The sequence below is a fragment of the Cydia splendana genome, chromosome 2 (assembly GCF_910591565.1).
Source record: "Cydia splendana chromosome 2, ilCydSple1.2, whole genome shotgun sequence".
NCBI classification, from domain to species: domain Eukaryota; kingdom Metazoa; phylum Arthropoda; class Insecta; order Lepidoptera; family Tortricidae; genus Cydia; species Cydia splendana.
Window position 1 is genome coordinate 29976215 of NC_085961.1, and position 22211 is coordinate 29998425.

General features: G+C 38.9%; 1 protein-coding gene across 2 annotated transcripts; it reads left to right on the plus strand.

Moving 5' to 3' along the window:
* The first annotated feature begins 637 nt into the window (after window positions 1-637).
* LOC134806121 (synaptic vesicle glycoprotein 2B-like) lies at window positions 638-21793 on the plus strand. Of its 2 annotated transcripts, XM_063779402.1 has the most exons (10): window positions 638-795; window positions 7074-7280; window positions 13249-13411; window positions 13574-13752; window positions 14055-14239; window positions 14538-14689; window positions 17185-17403; window positions 17782-17967; window positions 19589-19716; window positions 21636-21793. In XM_063779402.1, exons 1-10 carry the CDS (start codon window positions 684-686, stop codon window positions 21689-21691), a joined length of 1587 nt encoding a protein of 528 aa, XP_063635472.1. In that variant the 5' UTR covers window positions 638-683; the 3' UTR covers window positions 21692-21793. The 2 variants fall into 2 exon arrangements, with proteins under 2 accessions (XP_063635472.1, XP_063635473.1); XM_063779403.1 differs by lacking the exons at window positions 638-795; window positions 7074-7280 and adding an exon at window positions 7368-7476 and having other exon boundaries at window positions 21636-21790.
* The last annotated feature ends 418 nt before the right edge of the window (window positions 21794-22211 follow it).

Sequence of the window (22211 nt, forward strand, 5' to 3'; positions counted from 1 at the left end):
ATTTTTGAAATACGAGCGATCGAAATTTGGAATCTAGTGGTATTGACCACACGATTTCAATTCTATTAGTAGAATTTAAATGCCTAGTAGTGAAGATATTATTGAACGAATTACTCGAAATCGAGTGGTCGAAATGAAAAAATCGGCCCCCTGCGTGCATTTCTGTACTGAGGACGCCCTCGCAAAAGTAATATAAAGTGACTTCAAATATTATTAGTAAGTAACGAACTTACTTTACCACTTTACCTTAAAGTTTATAATCGTGGCATACTTCCACGGCGATCCTTTGAATATCTCTGTAAATATATAAAAAAATGATAACTCTTATAATTTTCCTGTAGGATAATTTCAGATAAGAATTCTATCTTGTTTCATACTTTTTAGAGCGCGATTTGCAGTAGTCGGGTTTTAGTTTTTGAACTTATTTTTTATTCTTAATGCAGTAAAATTTTAATGAAAAAAAAAATATTCAATACTACTCGTACTTTTCTCTCCTCACTACGGACGGAGGAATACTGGCAAACTTACTGTACACACAAGAAAATCCCTCTTCAAACATCGAAGATACATGCGAGAGATATAATATACCGTACGATCAGCTGTGATCTCATTGCCTCCAAGAATGCCTCGGGACAATTCGGTGGGTTTACACTTTAGGACTAAATTCAGTTTTTGCTGATAAGATGGTGGCAGGGAACGATGTGGAGGCTTCGGGGAGGAAGGAGGAGATTCCTCACGACCACCTTTTTATGGTGACGGGGTTGTCTTCGTCGAATTTGGAGAAGCTGGCGCATGGTAAGTGTTTACTTATGTTTATACTTTTAGCTTGGCAAGCCATTTCCATCAGTAGAAAAAGGCAGTTGAAAATTTAGGCCTGCCTTAGAAAAATTAAATTTCACGTGTTTTCCTACTGACAAATTGGGTTTGCCAGGGTATAGTTAGTCTTTTGTCTTTGTTTTTACAAATTTTTGAACTCTTATCCAAGGATCTTAACCTATTGTCTGTGCTGATAAGGATTCTGACCGAATGTTTAGTTAACTTCTTAATTTTTTTTTCAAGAACGATTTTTTCTGCTCTGTAGGTACCTATAGGCACCTAGGTACATATATTTGGCTACCACATATATATGAAAGGTTAAGTGATTTGTTTCCGAAGGAATTATTTTGTTAGTCACCTAGTGCAGTGCAATATGATGCAAATAATGTACACTATTACGTTAAATTAAAACTATCACTACTATCAGTAGCGAACAATACGGGTATTTGACTGTAAACATTGATGTCTGTAATATTTCTACTTATCTAAACAAGCAAGAAGATTCTTCAAATAGTAACAGCATAATAGCAGTACGTAGTAACAATAACAGTAGAGTAACAGAGGTAACTTATAACCCACATAAACTGAACATATTTTAATTAACTTCACGCTGGATTACATATATTTTTTATAATTTAAACTTTTTAAAAGATTTATAAGTCATCAAAATAAAATTATTGAAGACGCGCTAGCCACAACTCCTACCGCTACTTAACAATACAAATATAGAACACAAATGCAATGAAAAGGTTTCCCTTCGGTGGTAAATTTTCATGAAATTTTTATTGCTTTTAAACAGAAAATCAATCGGAAAAACTCATTTTTTTTAATTTACATCATACAACCGAACTCATGTCAATATCTCTCTTAAAACTCGGAATGCGACGCACGCGCACGCTTTTAACGTGTGTCTCCTCAAGAACATTGATAACAAAAATACACGGAATGTGAACGACCGGGGACCTGACACTGAAGTGCCCCCAAGGTCCAACCGGGAATAGCAGTGGCCGTGGTTCGACTTTGTAGCACCCGTAAATTAACCACGATGACGTCAATGGCGATGGTGTATTTTAATATTGCTTATAATTATCGATGTGGCGCAAAATTCATTAAAAGTTGAAAAAAAAAAATAAGAAATTAAATTTTTAATGATACTTTTTTGTAATTGAAGAAATCGTGCTCTTCAATCAGATCAAATCATTTAGCGACCAATATTATAAAAAAAGTTATTTATACCTTACTACCTATTCATTTGACAGAATAAGTATTTCATCCACCTAAAAATTCCTATTTGCTCCGGGCACCACTGGCAATCATCATCATGGCTTGTCGCGTCTATCGCATAAAATATCTGCGTGCTTTATTTTTTGTGTTGCGTTGCGTTGAAATAAATAAAGTCTTATAGCATCGTGTGCATCTGTTTGTATAGGTAATATATCTGCAACGAAATTGCAAGGTGTGTGTGAAATCCCCGGTTTGAATTGGGCTAAATCTTTTTGTACTTACATACAATGAGACGAGGCATACCCAATGACTAACAGAGCATATGGTTTCTAATAGTTACCAGTTTGCTTTTCTGAACATGTTTTAGACCACGTCCGAGTCTCCCACAAAAATATGCTCAGAAAATCGTCAACAAGGTTAAGTACGTTAAATAATTGACCCATAAAAGCGTAGATCAAAACAAAATACGTCTCAGACTAGTCTACTCTACATAACTGCCATATTGTTGCCGTCTTTTTCACCCAGTTAAATAATAAAATATGAGTGATAAAGATAGACTGATTGATGGTTGGAAGTTGTTTCAGTGGTTGACGCTCTGGCGTATTGCCAGGCTATAACCTAAGCGTATGTTCTCATTGATAGATTTTCAACGGCGAGAAGAGGTGATGCTTCAGCCCAGTGTAACGTGAACTCTTGCCCTATAGCAAAATAAACGTAGTTCTTATACTGGTTTAGACGAACTATGAATTCGCTTGCGCTTTTCAAGCGGCTGTAATGAAACTGAGCGAATGACATTCTCGCACTTTATATTCGAATGGTTATTTAACGGTAAAGTATTTATAATTTATTATGCCGAAAGTACCCATTTGGTGCAAGTGACGTCAATTGACTTTATTTATGGCAAAATTTAATTATAATGAGACGCTTTAATTTTTTATAGGAGTTTAAAACAGTGATTATTTAAAAGTGTTATTTTTTTCGACTTGTTAGGTCATACTATTAGAAGTATTAGAACAAATTAAATCCAGCCTGGGGCACTGGAGGCCTTGGTCACTTTTTCTTACTATATGACATTTATTTCAGTTTGTTAGGTCATGATATCACCAGGCTACACGTGTCCCACTGCTGGGCATTTTCCCATATTCATAAGAGTTATTGAGGTATAGCCACGACGCTACCCCAAGGCGATATATCCACATATTTTGTTTGGGAGTGCCTACTATTTAATTACATATATAGGACAACGTTTGCAAGGACAAATTATAACACAATACGTGACATTGTATTATTTGTATTATTATCTGGAACAAACAAACATGTACCTACAGTCAAATTATGTATTTGCACTGTATCACACTGCATCTAACACAAATATATTTTGTAACGTTTCAAGGCAGGTATTACGTTGAATCAAAGGTAAATGGCACAGCAGGGTCGTATGCATTGAATCTACAGAGTTACATGTTACTAAGTAACTAAACTAATAATGACTAAATTTTCTGCAAATGTTCATAGGGAGTTGACGTAATATAAGTGTTTTTTTTGTTACATACGTTTTTTTGTATAATTGATGAAGCCTAATAAATTTAAATACTTATTGATAAAATTAATATCCTAAATTATATTTTCTGGATCGCAACGGTTTACTAGGTCCATATATGTATATATGTCGCAGTCGGATCGTATAATCCGCCGTATTACATTACGGCTAGCCGTTTTCAAAAACAGGGGCGTTTTGAAATGCGGCGGTTCAACGATTAGCCGGATTGAATGCGGCTGAATGAGAATCCGCCGGAATGTATTCGGCGCCATACGTTCTTCAACACAGCTAGCCGTAATGTAATACAGCGAGTCATTAGCCGCCGCTTTGACAGTTTTTCGTTCCAATATTTAACACTCGTGGCGCTGCCTGACAACAACAACAACAAACTATGAAAAACGCTGGGGTGTCCATCAAATCTGGAGTTCGTCGGACTGTTTCTTTTCAAAAAACATTTCCTTCACAACTTAAATAGACGGAGCCCCGCTTTGCGGCTCATTTGGGGCTCCTATTTCTTGGCGGTTTGCCCTTCGGGCATCTGAAGCTACCTAATGCACCTAACCTACCTACCTATTGATTTAGTGAGACGTCCGTGAAAACATTACACTTTGGGGAAAAAAGCGTAGGTAGGTAAGTAGGTTAGGTTCGTTAGGTAGCTTCAGATGCCCGAAGGGCAAACCGCCCAGAAATAGGAGCCCCGCAAAGCGGGGCTCCGTCTATTTAAGTTGTGAAGGAAATGTTTTGGAAAAGAAACACATGTAGTGCGGTGGGACCATGGTAAAAATAAATTAAATTGCAAACATTGTCAAACTCCGGTTACGTAGTCGACCGAAAGAACTGGTCACTCTACAATCTAAATAGTAGTACGATGCGGCTAAACGTAGGCCGCCTTATTGAAGAACGTATCGCAATGACAATCCGGCTAATCGTCGAGCCGCCGCATTTCAAAACGCCCCTGTTTTTGAAAACGGCTAGCCGTAATGTAATACAGCGGATTATACGATCTGACTACGACATATATATGATCTAAATATTTATAGGTATGTCTTTGACGCACCGGAAAATGTTCCATACAAAAATCGTATATTTTTAATGCTTATACCTATCGACAGAAGTAGAGATAAGTAGGTACTGCGTAAAAAAACAAAAAAGTTAGTTTTGAAACAAAAATTATTTCGTTCAAAATATCTCGATCGCCCTTATTAATTGAAGTACCTAATATTATTTGGGTTGGGGGCAGCCCACTTTTGCGAGGGGGGTAGCCCGGGACGGGTTTCAGTAGGTAGTTTATATTTATACATATTTAGTTTAAGTATCTATATTTAAGTTCAGTTTTTAATTAATTTTATGTGTTATTAATAAAACTTTCTCCTATTAATAAATCTTATTCCTACATTATTGTTACGCATTTAAATGCAACAAAAGGACATATGAGTCAATCAGATAAAGAGTTCAACACCGTTCCGGGCAGTCACCGATTTTGCGCCGACCTTAGTTGGGGTATGCCGTTATCAGCTGGAGGTGGATTGACCCAGAGACCTAGACCTAGACCCATGGTTCATTAAATAAAACAAAGGATCGGAAAGGAGTAGTGAAGTCGTGCAATTCTCACCTCTTTTAAAAAGATCTATTCTTATTTTTTTACATATATCCTGAATTATAGATTGACAAAGTAAAGTAAAATTTTATTTTCTGAAATCAGGCAGTTACATATATATCATTTTAGTGGATCACACTAGGCTAAGCCTGTCCTGTGACTTCACGTTTGCGCATTATGTTAAGAGCAATTAAATACCTACCATACCTACATTAAATTTATATAGTTACAATTAATACATCAAATTTTTAAACGTATATCTAGTATTAGTTAGTATAAAAATGCAGCAAATTAAAAAAATATAGGCGCGAGGAGTTGAACTCCATTAGAAAATTATAATTTTGCGCCTTCTTCTACTGACAAAGTGAGTTTGCCAGAGTTTATATTCAATGATAACTAGGAGGCCGATTCAAATGTAAGATTTTGTTATGGTTTCAATACGACCCTGATGATCGTCTTGATGATTTGAAGCGCATCTCGCGCACGATTTTCACTTCGTTTCGCGTGCACCAACCAGAGTCGGCTCCAATTGGTGTGATAAATAAAAATCTGGTGATATAAAGTCCCAGATCATGACTCATTAAAATCTATATATTCTATATTTGCTGGCTATGGATGAGGTCTTGGTGGCTCAGATGGCAAAGCTCTGGCTGATGGAGTATCGATCCAGAGGCTGTGAATTCAAGTCTCAACCAAGACAGTAATTTTTCCACTTTTAAAATTTATTCTAAGCTTAATAGCATCGTTCGCAGACGTTTCTGCTTGTTAAAAATTTTAATCATTAAAATCTATTGAACAATTAATGAATCTATAAATTATATCTTGAATGTTACCTCTTTCATCTACAGGTATGTAGTTTGTATTGACAGTACAATCAATGCAATGCTATGTGAAGCGGCAAGAATTCTCAAAGATAACATCTAATACCTATGCCCAAACAACCCAGCAAAGTGCAAAACAGTTACACGTAATATTGAGCTGGTATCTGGAAAGTTTAATTATAACATTATGTTGCGCCACAGTTCGCAAACAAAAGTTTCGAGTTACCGGCAACGTTTCATTAGCAACCAAATTTCGTGGTTTAAAATGTCTGTAGATAATTATTTAAAAACATTTAATACTGTGCGATCCAGTATAATAAGGTTCCTGGGTCTAAACTTTTCGGAAAAATACTCGTCGCGACTTTCTTTTCTTGGACTTTACAAAATTGAACGAATACAATAACTAGGTGCATATTTATCATACAAAGACACTTATCATACAACTTTTACAAAGTAGAAGGTTTTAATCTGCTTTTAAGGATAAAGTAAGAAAATTCGTCTTTAAAGTCCGTACCTATATTTTAATGTCCATAGAAAAACGCTTAACTCATAGTAAAAACGTTTTTTACCACCCTAGATTCTTAATACCATGATACCAACCATGCCACCATACCATGTTACCAACCAGGCTTTAAACAAGTCTTTTAGTGGAATGGTCAGTTAACTTTGTAAATAGCACATTTTAGTATCCTGGATTACGGATGACTCACACTCCGATGTTGACAACACGTGAATAATATTTTTGTTTTCGCACTGATTTGGCTGAATATACCTACTCGTACGTGCACGTTTGTATTTATTTAGAATGCGGTTTTAAAAGAACAAATCCTTAAATATTCCTTAGGGAAATATGTTTAACATACAATGGCTTTTGGATGGTTCAGCGTTGGTGGAATTGGATGGTACAGTTAGTAAAAAGAATCCATACTCTAAAAATTTGTCATTTAATTTAAATGATTGATTTTGTTTGCTATTTTTAAGAAGCATTTCTTCAACTGTATCATGTTAAGCATATTAAAAACACGTTATTGTTGTGAAAATGTTAGTTATAAATGTACTTTTTTGTATTTTACAGTACCAGAACCGCCATCAGACTTCGAAACGGCCATCGCTGCCACAGGCTCCGGCCGCTTCAACGTGGCGCTGATGCTGTGCACCTTCCCCGCCTTCTGGAGTGCCATCTCCGTCACTAGCTCCACTAGTTACATCTTCACCAGGGCCAAATGTGATATGCAGCTTAGCTTGCTTGACATGGGCACTGTTAACGCCATCACCTATGGAGGTATGTATATCACATCACTTACTTAGGTACTAATACACCTTCATACATTTACGTTAGGTACTATATATCTTCCTTATACTTTTCTGGAGTGCTGTGTCTATCACCAGCTCCACTAGTTACATCTTCACCAGGACCAAATGTGATATGCAGCTTAGCTTGCTTGACATGGGCACTGTTAACGCCATCACCTATGGAGGTATATACCTACCATCACATCACTACATAAGTTTCCTTACCTACTATGTTTTCTTTGATGTCTCACGAGAATCTCATAAGTCCGTGCTGCGAGCCTAGCCAAGATGACATACCTTAATAGAAAACGCCAATAGAAACTCAAATAATCTATGGAATTTGTCAGTGACTTAATTTTCGTAGCATGTCTTATCGATACATTTTTCACTTTTCGTTTGGCGTTTGGCGATGTACGGTTGTCAATTTATCTAGGCCCCCAGGGCAACTTACAGTTTGGAACGCACTTATAGATCGGTTTCCAAGGCTTGAGTGCAAATATACCTTTCTAAGTAAGGGAACTGACTGACATACCCGTAGTCTCAAGAGGCGTGCCTCAGGGTTCAATCATAGGCCCTTATTTTATTTCATGTTATAAGTTTAATCACTACTCAATAGTCTAATAATACGCAATTAAATAGAAAAATATAACAGGTTGCCGACTTAAGACTATCTTTGTCGTTCGTTTGATGCACTGTTTACGCCTAAACTTCCAATTAAACCCAATATTCTTATTCCATCTCCCGCAGGAAAATACAGTAAAGCAGGATGACACTTCAGTTACAATATCTATAGTAGATAATGGTTCGCAACAATGCGAAATATATCAGACGAGCAGAGACACGCGAGTCAGCGATAACGTTATTAATTGATACTTGTGGTCGTAATGTTGTGACTGATGTCGGTACATCAATAACCGAGGTGGAGTCGTGACCTTCGACCTGTTTGTAAAAAAAAGTTTTTTATTACTGAACTGATAGCTAGTACAGAGGTAGGATAATAGCTTGAATTAATGCTTCATAAGGCTTCTGTAAAATCTCTAAAAAGCCAATAATATACTTCAGGCTTCCTAGATAAATATTAACTACATACCTACTAATTAAAAATACTTAGTTACAGAAACTACCGTTGCTGGTTTACAAGGTGGCCTAAAAATACGTTGTTTTTATACCGTACAATATTGTTGATTTTACCAAATGTTTGCGTTTGTGTATCAATTCCAACGGAGAATATTTTGAAGATAATATTATACGCTAGTGTAGATTTAATTTTGTAAAAGACAGGTGTGTAATAAAAATATTTAATTTTTTTTTAGTCACCATTACTTATTTTTGTGCCAACCTGTAATGGGCCATGGCATAGGTAGCGTTGCATAAATAAGGATAGGTAGGTAGCTAAAATCAAAGAAACCCGTTGGATCATTTGCGAAAATTGTTTTTCATCAGTCCGTTATTTGTTAGGTCAGTCCCATGACTGTGACATTGACAATAGGTATTATTATGTACACGTGTAACGTGTAAGGAAACACCGGAAAGTTTGCAAGCCAGCGTGTATGAGTGACGTTCAAATCCTCCGGCAAACGGTCACGACGTGTAGGTAAACGTAGAAGTCGTAGCACCGTGACGTTAGCTACCGATAACCTAGTCTGGCTTTAAAACCAAAAACAAGGTAGAACTTAATTTTTGTGATAAAAGCATCGGTGGGTTTGGGGGCAGATTTTGCCACTAAAAATATAAACAATAAAACTCTCATGCAAATTACCACTTACAAAGTTCCCGGTTAGATTAGCCATTATTAATTTATTACCTACTCAATGTTTTTAACTGTTGACGACTGTTTCATTTTAACATTTACGTCACCTATTGGCTTCTATTTAATAAGAGGGTTTGCCAATAAACGCTCGCAAACAAAAATACCGAGAACATTTCATTCATTCTTTTAAAATTATGGCTTCAGCCCATTGGGGCTATTTCGCCAGTGTCAAGGTCGTAGTAGCAGGGTAAAACGATTTAAATTGTACGGTTAGTACAAGACAGTGTACGGTGGTTTAGCTCTTGTAAAGCGATAGCGGGCTTTACAAGAAACACGTGGACAACCGGCCGTTGACTCCAAAATGATGGTTAAACGTGCTTCAAGATAAATTCTCCATTCACTGCACACTACCACATTAGTTTACTGTATAATAGGCTATCGATATTACACTTTAAACAATATTAATGAGCAAAAAACAAAGCAATTGATCCCGACGAGTGCCATCAAGATGGCGCTCGAACCGGAAGTCGAGAACATTTCATAGCATTGCGGAGTATATTCACAAGTGCGCTGACAGCAGACGCGAGATTTATATTGAACTGTCAAAAATTTTATGTAAAATCCGTGCTAGCTTAGTTGAAACAATCTTTTAGCTTTACGTATAGGATTTTTTTGAAGCAGAAAAACTATAAATGCCATATAAAGGTCTCTAGTTGACTACGGAACCATAATAAATGCACATCCAGTGAAAGAAATAATACTTTATGTATGTTTTTGTTACATCTACGAAAATAAACTTTATCTGAATATTGAAAGTCATGATAACACGTGTTATTTTCAATTAAAAATAACAAAGGAACATTCCAAAAAAGGAGTATTTACTTAAGTTATGACTGCTTAGTCAATATTAATTGTTGCTAATATTATAGAACAAAGGTAATTAAACTAACTTAATTAAATAATTACCTAGCCGACATAAATAAGCTAAATAAGGAGCGTGTACACCGCCAACAATATAAACGGTAATTCGCAAAGTCACATAGAGTAAATAACGCTGAAATTATCGCGGGAAAGTTTGTTTTCAGATTACTATTGCTCGTGAACATTAAGTAATATCTAGTATATTAGGACTACTGGTATGTTAGGACATAATAATCAATCCCATCAAAAACATTACATGTAAAAAGATGCAAGTCTCGCAATGCAATTCTTCTACTACAAAAAAGTTTTGAGATGTTATGTGAAACCAAGTCGGTTATTTTAGTCAGTGCCAGGGGGTGTTAAACCGTATCAATAAGATATCTTTAATTTTTAATACGTATAATAATAAATAATCATAATCTGTTCTCGAGAATGGTCGTGCCACGCTCTATTGGGATCGATCTATCATCACTGACAGAACTATTGTAGCCAATAAGCCTGACATCGTGATAATAGATCGATCGCAACGTCGGGCCGTGCTCGTTGACATCACCATCCCCCATGATGAGAATCTCGTGAAAGCCGAGAAGGACAAGTCCAGTAAGTACCTAGACTTGGCTCACGAGATAACCGCCATGTGGGATGTTGATTCGACGATCATTGTCCCGATAGTCGTTTCAGTGAACGGTCTAATAGCGAAGAGTCTCGACCAACATCTTGAGAGACTCTCGCTAGGTGGTTGGATCAAGGGTCAGATGCAGAAGGCGGTGATCTTGGACACGGCGCGGATAGTCCGCCGGTTCCTCTCTCTGCGGCCCTGACCACCGGTAGCTTGGGCCCTGCCCCGCTGCTGGCGGCACCCTAGGTTAGGTTTTTTATAATGTGTTTATATTATTTTTTATTGTTTTGTAAGTGTTTTTATATTTTACTTTTATATTCATATTATAAATAACCTAACTTAAGATGAGAAATGAATAAAGAGAATAATAATAAATAAATAATTTCTTTATTCAGACAAATACAGTCCACATTTGTTAATCTGCTACTTATAAACTAGGTTAATTGTACTTACATAGGTACTTATACTAAAATTATACAGGTATTTTATTTAACCCCTTACCGCACACGAAGCCATTTATGGCGGATATAATATTCAACTCTATTGACAGCTATTAAAGTTCACATTTAGAACAACAAAATTTTCAAAATTTTTTTTTTATGTGCAGTACTGGGTTAGTTTATATAATAAACATCCCCAATATGGGGGTTTATTAGTGCGGACATCCAGTGTCTTTGCAAAAGACTGTCTGGCCTATCCGCTAACATATTTAGAATGCTGTTGGGACTACCCTGGATTCTGCTTCTAATAGACACAATCTTTTTGCGCATTACGGCGTGGAAGTCCTCTACGTGGGCGTCAGCGAACATTTCAGATGCGCTGCAGAATCTAGGGAGTCCCATCAGGACCCTAAACATGTTATTATAGAGGACTCGTAAGGCGTTGAGTGCTCTCTGAGTGTAACTAACCCACAGGCCGCTGGTGTAAAACGATTGACAGAAGGACTTGAACAAGGTTCTTTTTACTTCCCCTGTACAATGCGCGAACCTGCGAGCCAGCATATTCCCCCGAACAGCCAACGCCCTACGCTCCCTCTCTATATCACTGTCGTCTTGACATCGTATAATGACTTGGCCATCGCACGGCTGCATAATGACACAAGAATCATCGTCAGCGCGCTAGCGTTACGTTTATAACGCTAACGCGCGGTAACCGCATGCAGTTTAAGTATTATACATATTTCCGATTACGAGTACGAGTAAAATGAATGAAATGAATGAATGAAATTAATTTATTCCAGAATGTGAATCCATATGTGATTAAAACATTTAAAACTAATTACATAATAAAATATTATGATTAAATTAAATTAAATTAAAGACGTACACAAACACAACAATTAATTATAAGGACCGGAGTCTCGGGTCACCCCGACCCCGATACGACAGGCTTGTGGTAGGCCCTCCATCGCTCGTGCAGCGGACTGGCGTCCCACTCTCTGACCGCCGACAGTAGTGTTGGTAAAGCATTATGTGCGATTGCCAAGTCATTATATGTATTAAAAATTAAAGATATCTTATTGATACGGTTTAACACCCCCTGGCACTGACTAAAATAACCGACTTGGTTTCACATAACATCTCAAAACTTTTTTGTATTAGAAGAATTGCATTGCGAGACTTGCATATCTTTTTGATGGGATCTCGTCTCTTTTTGTATGTAGTCCATCTTTTCGGGTACCACTTCTTGTACGTCAGCTATCACTTTTATCAAAGCTCATACCCATCCCGCACTATACTCGTACACCTATACAATACTCATGGCCATACCAAACTATACTTGTACTCATACAATACTCAATACCCAAGTACCCATCCTACAACTCCCACACCATACCCGCACTCATACCTATGCCATATTCATATCCTTACCATACTCATAGCCGTACCATACCTACTCGTACTATACATATATAATAACTACATATACACATCGTACATCCATCACAGACCTTTACTTTACCTACTATTTGTTGGAACTGCAACAGTAACTTTGTAATAGCATATATTTATATGGGACTACAAACTTACTTATGCAGTTCTTAAATCTTTAAAACGTGACTGATATTGCTATATTTTTAGGTTTTCTATAGCTTCATAAGCTGAAAACGACTTATGTTTAAAATTTGAAGCTTGTGGGTATGCTAGAAGTACCTTAGAATTATGATGATCGTGAGTGAGTGAGTGAGTGTGTCAGTGTCGAAACTAAGGAACTTTGACGTACAATAATTCTTAAACTACAAGTTCAAATTGAATGTTTTTGAGAATATATCTAAAGCATGTTAAGACCTATATGTCACTGAAAATTCAGGGTTCTAGCTTTAGCCAGCACACAATTACAGGACGTCGAAAATCGCCTGAATCGCTTCGGGAAAAGGATGGTACGGTCGTGCGTCTTTGTCTGGCTCGATTTGGCGGGGACACTGCCGTGCCCCCAGATTTTTACGTGAATCGTGGTCGCAATCTTCGTCCGCGTATAAAAAAACTGATTCTCAACAATCGGCCGACGGATGGCATGCCCGGTTTTGCGGTGTAGCGCCGTTTATTCCAGGTACAAACGATGGTACTGCATTCATGGCAGTGATATCCGATTAAGTCTGGCAAAACTTAAAAAAAACAATTATAAGTCGTGTAAACCTCCTAAAACATTTGCTTCCCGTTGTTCCAGGAATGATCTCATCGGCAATGATCTGGGGGTTCTTGTCTGACACACTGGGCCGGCGCCGCATAATGGTGTGGGGCTTCTTCTGCGCGGGGCTGGTCGAGGTGGCCGCCAGCATGAGCCAGAACTTCCCCATGCTGCTGGTCACCAGGTTCGCCAGCGGGTTCCTGTAAGTCACTGTCTTCTGGTCGGACACTTTGGGCCGGCGCCGCATCCTACTTTATTTTATCGACTTTATTTCCATTGATTTTAATATTTCTGAAACGACGCTAAGTTACGTAGGTACCTATATTCACAAAATCTAATAAATTTTCTTTTCTTGACTTCCCAGCTTCAACGGCCCGTTCGCAGTCCTGATCTCATACTTGGCGGAGATGCACCGCACGGAGCTGCGCGCGCGCGTCATCCTGCTAACCAGCCTCTTCTACACATTCGCTAACTCCACCCTTCCTCTACTAGCCTGGGGGGTGCTTACACATGACTGGACTTTCCAGATCACTGAGAAATTCGGTAAGAATCACTAGCCTTTTCTTCACGTTCGCTAACACCACACTACCCTTTCTCGCCTGGGGAATGCTTACACATGACTGGACCTTCCACATAACTAAGTCAGTGGTAGTAGTCATAACTATACTGATCAACATCATCTTTACATCGACCAACAACATAGGTACCTGCTCGTATGTGCCAAACTCAAACATGACCGAATGTTCCAAATACCTTACTGATAAGTTAGGTAAAATGTATCACCAAAAAAATATATTTGCCATTTGGTTTCAAAAATACTTGATAATTGAAATTTCTGTCCTCAGTGATCCACTCCTGGAATCTGTTCCTCCTGGCGACAGCTCTGATGCCGCTCCTCACGGGTCTGGTCTTCCTCTTTCTGCCGGAGAGCCCCAAGTTCCTGATGTCGCGCGGCCGGAATGAGGAGGCCATGCAGGTGTTCAGGAAGATATACAGGCTCAATACGGGGAACCCGAAGGAGGATTATCCGGTAATTTTCGTTATTATTCATAGGCATATCCAACATGGCAATCTTTTATTGTCAAAAACTAATTGAAAAGATTACACAATCAAGCCTAAACTATAAAATATAAATAAACTTAAAAATAATCTAAGTCACTGCCGATGGGCAAGTGTGTCCAAAAGGCTGCCCGCATTGCCAAGTTGGATGGCATGATGCTAATCCTTTGAGCAAAATACTGGCCAGGGCCACATGTGAATGAAAAGTAACATGTGATTTCTATAAATGTTACATTCTTATGAAGTTTTTCTTCGTCTCATACTTTCAGATCAAATGTCTAGTGGAAGAAAAGACAGAGCAGCAGGCGAGTGGCGTGGCAGCACTCAGGGGTGGTTGGGCACAGCTGGCCCCCCTCTTCCGGATGCCTCACGTCAAGTGGCTGGCGCTCATCTGTGCCATTCACGTTTTCACCATGTTTGGGTAAGTTCCAAATGTTTGACATAAAGTCAACATAAACAGCCGATGGAGGATTAGCTGGATTGAAAGGAAGACAAATGAAGAGGTCCTGAGTATGATAGGAGAAAAGCGATGCTTGTTAAATGCAATAAGGACGACCGGTCTGGCCTAGTGGGTAGTGACCCTGCCTACGAAGCCGATGGTCCCGGGTTCGAATCCCGGTAAGGGCATTTATTTGTATGATGATACAGATATTTGTTCCTGAGTCATGGTTGTTTTCTATGTATTTAAGTATTTATATATTATATATATCGTTGTCTGAGTACCCACAACACAAGCCTTCTTGAGCTTACCGTGGGGCTTAGTCGATTTGTGTAAAAAATGTCCTATAATATTTATTTTATTTTTATTCAATTAGGGTCTTAGGTTAGGGTTTTACAATGTGAGTATAAAAGTAAAATATAAAAACACTTACAAAACATAACAAAAATATATAAACACATTATAAAAAACCTAACCTAGGGTGCCGCCGGCAGCGGGGCAGGGTCCAAGCTGCCGGTGGTCAGGGCCGCAGAGTGAGGAATCGACGTACTATACGCGCCGTGTCCAAAATTACCGCCTTCTGCATCTGACCCTTGATCCAACCATCCAGCGAGAGTCTCTCTAGGTGTTGGTCGAGACTCTTCGCTATGAGACCGTTCGCTGACACGACTATAGGAACAATGATCGTCGAGTCAACATCCCACATAGCGGTTATCTCGTGGGCTAAGTCTAGGTACTTGCTGGACTTGTCCTTCTCGGCCTTCACGAGATTCTCATCATGGGGGATGGTGACGTCGACGAGCACGGTCCGGCGCTGCGATCGATCTATCAGCACGATGTCAGGCTTATTGGCTACAATAGTCCTGTCAGTGATGATAGATCGATCCCAGTAGAGCGTGGCACGACCATTTTCGAGAACTGGCGCAGGTGAGTACTTGTAGTACGGCACTTCGCGGTCCACAAGGCCGTATAGGAGGGCAAGCTGCTGGTGAATAATTCTGGCTACGAGGTTATGTCTGTGCAAGTACTCGCCGTTAGCAAGATGAGAACAACCGGAGATAATATGCCTGAGTGACTCTCCGGGACGGCGGCATGCCCGACAAATGTCGACCGTACCGTCCTTCAGGATATATTTCCGATAGTTGTTCGTCATCATCACTTCGTCCGCAATTGCACAGGCAAAACCCTCGGTTTCTCCGAAGAGGTCCCCGAATCGTAACCAGTTCACCGACGCGAGCAGGTCCACATCGGGTCCCGTGAGGGCCTTGTAGAACCGCCCGTGTAGCTGCTTATCCTTCCATACCGCCTTGCGGTCCTCGGTGCTTAGTACTACAGGTTTGCGCCAGTTCTCGTTCGCCAAGGAGAGCGGCGTGAGGCCCTTGTCAGCTGCCACCACATCACGATGCATCCCACACTCGTTGTTGAGGAAATAATTCCTGAGATTGTACAACTCACGGTTGTGGAGATTTTTGGCGTTTAGAAAGCCGCGACCTCCACATTTCCGTGGGATGTACAATCTCATAACAGACGAGCGTGGGTGCAACATACGGTGAGTGGTGAGCAGCTGTCGGACCCTCCGATCCAGGGCATCCAGCTCGGTCTGAGTCCACCTTAGTATGCCAAAGGAGTATGTGAGTAGAGGCATTACCCAGGCGTTGAAGGCGCGCACTTTGTTGCCTCCTGACAAAAGACTGTTGAGTACTTTTGTGAGCCGACTGAAAAAGCGCTCCTTCACCGACCGTCTAATACCTTCTTCCTCAATACCCAACGACTGTGACATGCCAAGGTATTTATAGGTTTCTGATTCAGAGATGGATCTGAAAGACATTGTCTCAGAAAGTTGTAAATTTGTTGAATTTACAACTTTCCCCCGCTGTACATGCATAACCGCACATTTATCGACACCAAACTCCATGTTGATGGCATTACTGAAGACTTCGGTAGTTTTCAGTAGCTCCACCAAGTCTTGGCTATTTGGTGCAAATAATTTGAGATTTTTAATATTTATTTATTATTATTATTTATAATAAGAAATAGGAGAGGCGTGATGTTAGGACACCTTATACGGCATGATAACTTTTTCCTAAACATCCTGGAAGGCAGGATTGAAAAGACAAGAGAAGAAGGGAGACCTAGAATCACTTATCTCAGCCAAATAAAAAATAATGCGTCGTATGAGGAAATTAAAAGACTGGCACAAGAAAGAAATGATTGGCGATTACTCCACCGACAGGAGCAAAGCTCTTAAGTTATGGTGATGATGATGACATAAAGTCAATGTGGTGAAGACCAGCATTAATAACAAAAGAAAATAAATAATAAAACTAACGTACGTAGCATGCTCTACTTGGCTCTTCCAGCAACCACTTCGACTTTAAACTTAGTAATTGGGCAATCGAGGCGCTCGGCCAACACCCTGAGAAGACTGCCTTTTTACTTGATGGATCGTTGACTACATAAACACTAATTATTTACAGGTCCAACACTCTTCGCCTCTGGTACCCCCAGCTCGCTGCCATGATCAACTCAGACTCTTCAGAGAGCCTCTGCTCGGCCATAGCTCCTTCTAACGTAACAGTTGTCTTTGAGGAAGGCTGCCAGCCCATACAGACGGACATGATGACGTATATGCAGAGTGTTATAGTGGGCGCTGGCTCGGCACTAACCTATGGGATTGGAGGAATTCTGGTTAATCGGTAAGGGTCTTCTATAAAGCGAAATAGGGTAAATTCTCTTACTGAGCAATCATAGATAAATGATACAAAATGGCCAGAGAGGAAAGTCTAGAATTCTAATTAAATATTTAAGTAGTCCACTCATTATAAATTATAGGTACCCTTTTAGGAGAAGAAGTCCAGGATAAAAGTACGGGTATCCTGTCCTTTTCTAGGTTAAAAACTATGTGTTATCTGTGTGCCAGTTTCATTGGATTCGATGATTTTTGCGTAATGGAGGAACAAACCTATAAACTATCACATTGATTTTATTTTCAAAACAAAGTGTTTATAACTCTTAGCAATAAACCTTGCTTAGTCGTTATTCAGTATGATGCATATTAAATTTGTGAATTCCAGGTGCGGTAAGAAGCTAGTGTCAGCGGCGTGCAGCATCACCAGCGCCGTGGTCGTGATCCTGATGCCGTTCCTCGGCAACAGCGCTGATGCTGTAGTGGCTCTGATGACCACAGCCTTGGCGCTTACGTCGCTCAGCGGGGCTGCGCTGTCCAGCATCACCGTAGACCTGTTCCCTACTTCTCTAAGGTAATGTTTTGTTTCTAAGGCATCATGATTATCATCCTGATGCTCCTCGGCATCAGCGCTGATGCTGTAGTGGCTCTGATGACCACAGTTTTGGCGCTTACGTCGCTCAGCGGGGCTGCGCTGTCCAGCATCACTGTGGACTTGTTCCCTACTTGTCTCAGGTAACATTACAATTACAATGTGTATACCTACTTGAAATAAAACCTCTAAGCGCCACTTGCATCGTACCACTAACCCGGGGTTAACGGCTTAACTGGTTAACCCCGGGTTAGTGGAATAGTGCAAGTGGCCCTAAGAGAGTGAAAATGAGGTTGAAAAAGTTTGAACATTTCTACACCGACTCTCTCCCATTAGGAGGATGAAAGTAGGGGTAATAGTAGTTTATGTGACTGCTACATAATGAAAGGCATTAAAATACGAGTGTGGGTTTATGAAACGAATGAAATGAGTTTCATAATAGTATCACACGAGTGTTTTAATGCCTAATTATGTACAGTTACATACACTGCTTTATCTACACACATATTATAAACTTTCTATGATATATTCACTAACCTCATATTACAGCCGACATTGGGGCACTTTGCTCTCTGGCGGAACTCGCGGATATGAGATGGCGTCTCCGAAATATCTTTATCGCACATTTTACACGAAACTTTTGTTATAGTTACTTTAAAAACAACAGAACAAATTATTTTTTACTTACAAACTAATTAAAAGATAAACTGTACGTCAAATGGCGGCAAATGAAAACTTTTTTCACGCACGTCACGCATCCATAGTTTTTTTTTAATTCAAAGACAAACTAGAGTCGGGGTCGATTACCATATCGTCCGATACCAACTTACATGCGAGATTTGTTAATATTGTATGCAATTGTCATTTGATTTCGAATAAAACGTCATCTCGACTGATATTAGAATAGGGGTCAAATCAATTTGCTTTTTTTTCAGAGATGTTCGAAATTTGAATGCATTACCAAATCGATTTTGATATAGTAATGAAGCTATTACCACATTTTCACAGATAAGAAATTTGCTGTAACAAAACAGTTTATCGTAATGTGGGCCATTATTTACGGATTTTGAAGGCATCATGGGTCAAACAGATCACTGTGTTATGTCTTTCCTGTAGACATACACAAGAGTTAAGGGCTATAAAGGTTAATTTTCTTATTTAACCCTTATCCACGTGAAAAGGTCCTCCTTTTATTTAGAGAACTATGATAAAATCATTGCTTACATGCCCACAAGCTGTTAACTATTGCCCACAGGAGAGAAAGAAAAATGTACTGTTCGCGATAACACACTAGTTTTCTCTCCTGTGGGCAATAGTTAACAGCTTGTGGGCATGTAAGTAATGATTTTATCATAGTTCTTTAAATAAAAGGAGGACCTTTTCACGTGGATAAGGGTTAAATAAGAAAATTAACCTTTATAGCCCTTAACTCTTGTGTATGTCTACAGGAAAGACATAACATAGTGATCTGTTTGACCCTCATAGAGAGTTTATGATATGTGTGTAGATAAAAGTTTTTGGCGGCTTATTTTCGGACGATATCACGGGCAGCCTCCGCCCTTTCCACCCTGTAATTACTTATAAAAATGTCATTATGTTACAGGGTGATGGCGATGGCGACATTCTTGATGATGGGGCGAATGGGCACCATAACCGGGACGGTCACCTTCCCCGCACTCATCGACTTCGGCTGCCTTCCACCTTTTATCACCATCTGCACCGTCTTAGCTGGTAATTATACTTCTTCTTTTATGCCTTCTAGTACATAGTTATGGTGAAAATTGGAATTAGCTACGAGTAGTTACAGCTTCGAGTCGGTTCGAGCAGTTCAACTTCACAATAATTTTCAATGCGACTTAGTATGCGATCTTTATATGGTCTACTTCAGGCACTTCAGCAGTTACGTTTTATCAAATGTAGGTAGTATTCTGAGAGAAAATACACTAGGTTTTTTTATTAATACGTCGGTGATCACTGTAGTAGCTAGCTAGCTAGCTATACCTATGGACACATGCGCATTGCCGACCTTTAAAACCCTGTACAGTTGTATACTCTTTTTAGGGTTCCGTAGCCAAATGGCAAAAAACGGAACCCTTATGGATTCGTCATGTCTGTCTATCTGTCTGTCCGTCCGTATGTCACAGCCACTTCTTTCCGAAACTATAAGAAGTATACTGTTGAAACTTGGTAAGTAGATGTATTCTGTGAACCGCATTAAGGTTTTCACACAAAAATAGAAAAAAAAACAATAAATTTTGGGGGTTCCCCATACTTAGAACTGAAACTCAATTTTTTTTCATCAAACCCATACGTGTGGTATATCTATGGATAGGTCTTCAAATATTATAATGAGGTTTCTAATATATTTTTTTTCTAAACTAAATAGTTTGCGCGAGAGACACTTCCAAAGTGGTAAAATGTGTGTAATTTTATTATGTTACTTGCTGCTACGGAACCCTTCATGGGCGAGTCCGACTCGCACTTGGCCGCTTTTTTGAAGAACTCCATACTGTAGTCTCTCAAGTCAACCTCTACTATAAAAATACACAGTCACTATAGGAAAACTTTTCCTATACTGCCCTCTTAAGCTAAAAAGCCGTATTTGCATTCAGTTTTCATACGAATTGACTGCAAATACGGCTTTTTAGCTTAGGAGGGCAGTATAATAATTGATGAGTTTTCTCGACTTCTCCAGGATCCCGTTATGAGATCCTGATGAATGAACAAACTAATTAATTCTAATATTTCAACATCCCAACCTTAGAACATAAGGGATTCCCCGTTTTACAACGATATTCATGAGTAGTGACATCTAGTAAATCCTGTTAACACTAAGTTATCAAATTTTGTTCTTTACCTCACTATGATAGGGTACAATTAGTAGGTAGTAAGTAGTAAACTCAGTTTGGCGCATTTCTGTTCAACGCAAGCTACGTGTGTGCAACTGTGCACAAAATGGAACGAGCGAGTTCAAAGAATGCACGATAGATGACGCTATTCTTAATACAAAGTTAATAAACTTTGGGGGAAGGAGAAAAATAATTATGCTTAATCATTTGTTTCTTTATCACTTCCTGTAGTCTGAATCGCTAAACCCGTTTATTAGTCATTATTTACCTACTTAGGTATGCCAAGCACCAAGGGTACATAGAAGTAGGTAGGTACAGTCACCTGCACTAGTATGTTACTATCCGAAGGCGCCAAAAATATGTGACATGCTCTTAAGGCTCTACAAATAAGATCGTGTCAGATATTTTTGCAGCCTTCGAAGAGTAACATACTATTGCAGGTGACTGTACAAATGTGCAAGTTGCAGAAAGTTGAAAAAAAATTGAAAAGTTCTCGGAAGTATCTTGAAAATTTCACAAACTTAAGAAATTTTCATTTAATTTTTCGGAAACTTTCAATAACCATAAGATACCTGTTACCATATTCTAGCAAATAAAGATATTTTGATTTGATTTGATTTTGATCCCCGTATAATTTAGTAGCTAATAAATTCCTACTACACGTGACATTTGTGTGTGAAATTTTAAAAACTTACGTGTTTTTTATACTTCCTAGAGTTGTTAGATCCAGTCATGTCACTAGTCATAAATTATAGGATTATTCGGACTTTTAAAACTTAACCGTAACTATGTTGTTTACAGTTTGTGGCGTTGCTTGTTTCCTTCTGCCGAATACAACGTTGAAGAAATTGGAATAAAATTTACCTAGAAGCTTTGTTTTTATATTACTAAAACCACTAAAACCAACTAAAACTAAAATATAAGTACAGGTTCAATGGCTACCTGGGATATAAAAGCTTGGATATGAGATTTTTATTTTTATATTTGGGTACTGCCAGGTACCTACTGCCTAAAATTTATATTATGAATTTTCGTGTTTTGTGACTTTTATCATTTGGTTATAGTACTTTGTGTACCTACATACTCGTATTTAGTCTAGATATGTGATAATGTGAACTGTTATTAGCGTAAATATGTGTGCTGTATACGGTCAAATGGGGTAAGACAAACTCTGGGACAAGAGTAACACTTGTAGGGAATCCTCATACTGTTACTCTTGCCCCGACTAAAATAAACTATGTCTATCTTACCCCACATGACCTTAGTATGTTTAAGAAAACTTCTTGTCATTCCTGGCCCCGTAGACAACATGCCAATCGCTAACGCTCCGTAGCTAACGAAACGCATCTGTCACTGTCGCACTAATATTGAAGAGTC

Bases quoted from the DNA above. Each gene is read 5' to 3' on its own strand.
- LOC134806121 (XM_063779402.1), top strand. From the start codon at position 684: ATGGTGGCAGGGAACGATGTGGAGGCTTCGGGGAGGAAGGAGGAGATT. The intron at 13,412-13,573 runs GTAAGTCACTGT...TTGACTTCCCAG, and splicing joins AGGTTCGCCAGCGGGTTCCT to CTTCAACGGCCCGTTCGCAG. The intron at 14,690-17,184 runs GTAAGTTCCAAA...AATTATTTACAG, and splicing joins CACGTTTTCACCATGTTTGG to GTCCAACACTCTTCGCCTCT.